Here is a 6,764-nt window from a genome sequence, read left to right on the forward strand (position 1 = left end):
ATGTACCCGCTGAAAAGGCATCGTGGCAACTCGGACAGGCTCCGTGCTTCAGAACAACGCGCTCCAGGCGCCCTCGCTTTCAAAAGTATTTTATTTTTTAAATACAATAAACAAGGGAAAAAAAACACCATGAAACATTTTTTTTTTCAAAGCATGGGAACCCGGGACAGATGCAAGCTGGCGTTTTGAACAAGCATCCAGCAGAACTGGCAAACATGATGTCTGAACTTCAGGTGAAGACACGATAGGCAGGCGTCGCAGTTTCCCATGGCCCCACTAAAAGAATTCGACTGGCCCATGAATAACACCACTGAACCAGACATATTGAATTCAAAGCATACAAAAAAAGCCATCTTAGACCACCGGCTGACTCATTTTTCTTTCTTGTGACACCCTTCAGTTTTCATATATAGAATCATGTGTTGGCTTGTGAGGGTGACTTATGAGAAAACAATTCCATCGTAGGGGTTCTGTGACATTAAAAAACACAAAACCAGTCGCATTCAAATGTCACAGGAGCTTTGTTCCTGTAACCCCACGAAGCACCAGATGAACAGGCGGATCTTGTATCTGAAAGCTCTGCTGTGATATCTCTGCTGTGATACTTCATCTATTCCCCACAGCCAGCGTTCCTCACTCACTGACGTACAGAACAGGACAGCTACACACACAAAAAAAAACAGAAAATCCTTCCCCAAAATGAAATCAATGATCTACAAACACAAATATGGATGAACAGATGTTCTCTTTAGGGCTTCTGAGCACCATTACATCTCTAAATGTGACTGCTGTCCAGTCTACTTCTTTGTTAATATTGATTATTAATATTAGTATTAATATTCCATGCCATCAGCTGGATTTATTATGCTTTGGCCCTCAGTGGTGAATGACTGGAGCCTCGTCTCTGAGTGACGTCTCTCTTGCAGCACTTTAATTTTCCCACACCTCCAATGCCCAGAAATTTATCGTGACGCAAATGATATGTAATTACAGCTAATGATACAGTTTGTCTTAAGAGGTAGATGACACAATTCTTCTATATTGTGTAGAGCAGGAGAAAGAGGATTCTGGGGAGCAGTGGGATAGATTCTGTGCGCAGTATGCCACAAAGACGTCGCTCGAGAGCACAGGAGGGTCTATCTAGTGCTCCTTTATTACATTTGTCTGTGCACGCTATTAGGTTGCTTCATCACTGAAAGTACTGAGCACCAAAACACAAAGCAAGACTATTAATGCTAATAGGGAAATGGACTGGCTAGTTTAGTAGTAAATTAGTTATTAGTTAACACTCAAAATTTATGATACAGCACTCAATAGTCCTTGAGTCAAAGTCCTATTGATGTCAAAGAAGAGGTGTGAACTCAGCTACTCAGCGAAGCTCAGCTGAGCGGCCAGCTTTAGACTGATATCTGCAGAGGCACCGGTGAGAGAGAGGAGGGGAGAGGAAACTGGCTGGGTCTGCACTGCACTGAACGCTAGCTGCAGCTCTCACCCTCGGAGACATCAGGGGAGGGTTCAGCCATGCAGAACTGGGTGAGTCGAGGGCTGGACTATATATATAACAAGAACAGGAAAGGAGGAGGGCAATTTTACTGTTCTCCATCTCCTTTTCTTGTGTGGGTCCGCAGTGGGGAGGGCACAAAGGAATTACAGTATACATCACAAAGAAGTGGAGAAAAAACTGGCCACCTGTCCACTGTGTGATTTCAAGCACACAGAGTTTGGTCCCGGCCATCCCTGCAACCTCAGTTCTAGTGCTGTGCCATAACTCAGCAGAAGACATTTTTACATCATTTCTTCCCTCTGTATGAAAATAATCACACGCATGTTTATCGCAGGTCTGCCCAGAAAGTTATTGCAGAACTATTCAATCATGGTTAATATGGAATTCACCCCCCACCCCGTTAGTTATTAACAATAGTCGGGCAAAATTATGGCCCGACTCTCCAGATAGAGCAGAGAAAACAAAACAGGCCATCCAGAAAGCTTTGAAATAAACTGAAAAAAGGCACAAGTGCTCCTTGAAGTCTATTCAGTAACATTAGATTTTCCAGCAGTGTTGCATTCTTTCCCTCCACTGCAGGATAAGAGGATGTTTCATTATAAACAATAATATGTATCTGCGCCAATACGATTTTTATGCACCTATGTTCCAGTGGCAACCATAATGTGTGTACAATATAGATAGTGCATATATGCAGTGCACAGTTTTGTGTACAGTATGTGTCTAAGGTGGAGTTACACTGCTACAACGTAATTAAGGTGGTGTATCTCAACCAGCCCTGCAGGGCATGTAATGAAATTAATCCAGCCATGCCCCACAGGAAACCACCTGTTCTGTTTGCTCAACTTCCCCTCCTTTGTGATCATGTACAGTGAATGATAAAATGGAAACCTACTGCCCTGTCAGTGTGTTCCATGCACCTTGTTGGATGTGAAAGAAATAGATTCTGTTATTTACTTCTGGGTAAATTACAGCCCGTTTTGTGCAGCAGAGGGGTGGCTGAGACACAGCAAAAACCGCATCCACCTCAGATGTACAAGGGCAAAGGCTGGTTGTCAGAGTTGCACGCAACACAGGGGGGAGGTTTTTAAACTGTTGGGTGGCGTCCTGTTCAGGATCTCGCCGCATTCAAAGGCTTCACCCTCACTCCTGGCAGGGGTGCTCTCCTTGTTCCCAGGCAGTTTCAGGCGTCTGGCGCAACGTCATAATGTCCTCGTACATGGCGCACTGCTCGATCTCCAGCCCCTGCAACGAGAGCAGCGCGGGCAGGCAGGCAGGTGAGGACAGACGAAGTGACCCAGGTGCCATATTCATCAGAACGGAAGGGCTTCAGGTCTGCGATGGCTCTCTGCTAGCAAGCTATGACTCTCGCCATTAAAGAAATGTGGCCTGACGCTTAATTTGCTTTCTACCGGCACAGCACTGGCTGTGAGAGAGCTGTGCTTCACTGGCAAGTAAGAAAGAATCATGCAAATCAGTGATCGGGAACAGGCCACTTCTTCATCCTTAGAGGCTGAGAGATCGCAGTTCTTCAGTTTCTATGGTTCTATGATCTCTGCTGCGCCAGAAACTGAATATGAACAGTTTCCTGTTATTTTTACTGATTGTTTCTCTTTGGTTACAGTATAACAGAAAACAGAAGAGCAGCAGGGTGGAGTGGCAGCTAGCACTGTTGCATCGTACTTGTTCAATTTTGGATTCGATTTTGGACTGGTGCACCTCCTGCGTGGAGTTGGCATGCTTTCCTAGCTGTCTCTGGACATTTAGAGCTCGTCTCACTTCCCAAACACATGCAAGCTGGGTTAGATTGCCCATGCTTAATGGCACAATCCTTGATAAAGAATCAGGGGTGTGATCCTTTTCATTATAACTCTGCACTGTCTGGTTTAGCTGTGCTACAGTGCCAAATTCAGAAAAACTTAGATAAGCTTCAGGTGAGGCAGAAGATGTTTTATAAAAAGAGACATTATGAAAAACAACCATTCCAAGCAAATCATACCTCATATGTATGATCATCTTCAGGTTCCTCATAGTCTCGATCTTCTGATTTCCCCTAAAAGAAATAATTCTTAAATAGAGTATCTTTTAAGAAGGCAACTACAGTAATTACATGCAAATAATTAAAATCCTCACAATAAAAAAAAAACTTTCCCAAGCCCCATCATGATCATGACTCTCAACAGTGTTTACTGTTTTTCTGTTTGTAAAAAAAAAAGATCCCATTTAGAAATCAATGGTAGAGTATATTCAGGGGCTCAGAGCAGTGAATTTTTAAGCTTTACAAAAAGCTGAGACTTTGTTTGAAATAATGTTGGTGTTTTTTTATCACATTTTGAAATGCATAGTGTCACAAACTTCAATTGAAAAAGTAGGAACACTAAACATTGTTCTGCTACCATAGTAATGCAAATACTACCTTTTCTATGAATGTGTAACCAAAGCACTTTTTAATGAAGGAATAAATCGTGACAAGTGTGGCTAAAGACTAGCTTTTCAAGGCAGAGGAATTTCATTTTCAGTGGGGACTCAGTAGGGACTGCTAAACAGCTAACTCTCCATCTCAGTTTTCAGAAAGCCACAGTCTGCACTTACTTTGTATTTAAACCACAAGAGTGGGACAAGGATGCACAGCACCAGTAGAAAGGTTTGGATCAAAATGATGGCATCCTTCATCTTGCTCTTTTTCAAAGCATCTTCGGGTTTTAAACTACCTGGAGAACAAACACAAGCACGTGAGACATGCATGGAAGTCAGTCTGGTCAGTCTTGGTCAATCCATTGCAGAGCTTCATCAATCCATTTCTGGAAGGACCCAGGGTGCCACAACAAACATCAAATGCCAACAGTAAAGAGCATAAAAGTTCTTTCTGTACTGACGACTCACAAGGTGATCAGGGCTTAATCTCAAGGATAAAAGAACATGAGGACTCCAGAGAAGTTAATACAATACCATAAACCAAAAAAACACAGTAGTTCCTTGAATATTCCAACAGGGATAGATGTCAAGCACTACTCTGTGCAACACTTACTGTATACCAGAAGTTCTGAGCCAGGGCCTTTCACGGAATCATATTTGCAGAAGTAAATTCCACTGTGTTCACTCCTGACCCCCATGATGGTGATGGTGCTGTTGTTGTCCTTGACTGAGCCTTTGAATTTCACAGTGTCACTCTCCGTGACAAGCACCTCATCACTGGCATCGTGCTTCAGGGTTTTTACCCACTGCACCTCATTGGTATGATTACCCAGTGATATGTAGCAGAGCATGCTGATGGCGCTCCCACTTCTGACACCAAGGAACCGTGGCTTCTGATGCACTCTATCGCCCCCCACTGGCACGACTTGGGAAAAAACAGGAAAATGAAGATATTTCTCCTGCTACATGTAATTGTTTGTCTCTTTCCCAAAATACCACTACTACTGCTACTAATAAGAATAATCTTTCCTTTTGTCAGTAATAAATACATAATATATATTATTCAACTATTGCTTACTGGATGAGGCACATACTGCACATTCATGTATCAAACTAACACTAGTATATTGTTTTCAGGATTAAAGGATCAATAAATCACTTATGAAACAATAAATGGTTTTAACTTACACCTAAAATGATATGGTATTGCTCATGTCTACAGTTGCGTTGGATTAAAGCATTTGTTCAGTAGCAAAAGAAATGCAAATTTATTTTGTTCCTTAAATAGAGATGTTCCATCAAAATTCTCTGTCGTTCACTTGTATGGTTTGTCTTTATATAATAGGCGTTAGATAATGGTGGAGATGTAACTGCTAAAAGCCAAATACACTTACTCAACCACTTACAGTATCAAGTCTAGTGAATTGCAATGTTTTATGACTTCCTCTTTTTTGTTGTTGTTTTAAACAGGTGGACCGGAAGTGACTGGATTATAAAAAACAATACATTCAAAACTGACTTGGTATAGTATGCAGAAAAGGAGGGAGTTCTTGTTTTTTAATTTCTTTTTTTCTTGTTAACTGGGACCTCTTACATAGAGTTAACAACCTCAAACATGAGCGCAAGAATAAAATCACTGTGTAAGAGGTAATGTAAGTACATAGCATGTGGCCGTCAGTGTGTGCGTTGAATCGTTGCATCCAGGTCTCAGAAAGGTCCAAAAGTCTCATCTGCAGATTTTTCAAGGCATTTTAACAAATTGTAGATGGAATAAAATATTGTAAGGACAAAGCAACTCGGCAGATTGAATTCATGAAATGATCATGGATAAAGGAATATGTTCAGCTTAGTCACAAAATCTATACAAGAAATACTTTTAACATGTACATTTGATGGGGTTTTAGGACAAACCTTACACAATACAATGTACTCCTAGGTAAGCAACTCCCAACCAGTTGTTAACATCCCTTCCCTGACCTGAAACCACACCGTATGACTATCCCTGTAGTATATTTTTTGCAAAATTCTAATCAGGTGGCTCTGTAAGGCAGCTAAGAAAGGCTATATATACTTTCTAAATCAAACTGCTAGGTTGTTACTGATCAGATTATTCAAGTAAATATATGCACTTACTTGATACATTCACCAAGTAGGAGAACAGACTCCCAAAGAGGACGCAGGGTACAATCCTCAATGCCATGGCTCTTTTGCATCCAAATAAGCTGCTTGAAAGTTAGCAGTTTGGCTCCCAAGATGCGAGTGGCACCACTGTGACTGTTTCAGCCGTCACAGTTCTCTGCTGGGAGCTGGTGAGCATGTTTCGATATGCTTGGCTTGTACTTCCTTCAAGATAATGAGCTAGCATTGCAGGGACTGTCCCGAGATGCAAATAAGAGCAAGTCAGCGATCTGCATGCATGCATACAGTGCTTCACAGGGCATTGCCCGTCCTGAGCCTGGATAACTGATATTTAATATAGGTAAATGTTTCGGGTTGGAGTTAAATTTTTAACTCTTAGATTTAAAAAACACTTTTTGGACCAGCCATGTTGACATCACATTGAGCGAGAATCTATCCAATTTAAGATGAAATACCAAAATCTAGCATCATAATTTGGTTTACTGCTTGACATTAGACTCGTCAATAGGTTGATATGAGCTTTTTCATGAAACTCATCGCTCTGTATTTTAACGCACACATACTGTACAAATTGCTTTCGGAAAACGTGTGTGATGCGACCGCCATCTGGCCGCCTACTGTATGTGCGCGATGTCTGAGCGAGTGGCTGATCCCAGTCATTCGAAATGCGTGCAGATTGTTCACTTCCTGGACTGCGTCTCCTCCA

At 41.8% G+C, this 6,764-nt stretch overlaps 1 protein-coding gene across 1 annotated transcript; it reads right to left on the reverse strand.

Moving 5' to 3' along the window:
- Positions 1-73: 73 nt before the first annotated feature.
- Positions 74-6,239, reverse strand: cd79b (CD79b molecule, immunoglobulin-associated beta). Its single transcript, XM_088622716.1, has 5 exons — positions 6,053-6,239; positions 4,533-4,844; positions 4,097-4,215; positions 3,504-3,557; positions 74-2,749 (listed from the first exon to the last, which is right to left on the reverse strand). The coding sequence occupies exons 1-5, from the start codon at positions 6,117-6,119 to the stop codon at positions 2,648-2,650; spliced, it is 654 nt and encodes a 217-aa protein (XP_088478842.1). The 5' UTR covers positions 6,120-6,239; the 3' UTR covers positions 74-2,647.
- Between the last annotated feature and the right edge of the window lie 525 nt (positions 6,240-6,764).

Source organism: Lepisosteus platostomus, chromosome 28, assembly GCF_059453375.1.
Source record: "Lepisosteus platostomus isolate fLepPlt1 chromosome 28, fLepPlt1.hap1, whole genome shotgun sequence".
Lineage (NCBI taxonomy): Eukaryota > Metazoa > Chordata > Actinopteri > Semionotiformes > Lepisosteidae > Lepisosteus > Lepisosteus platostomus.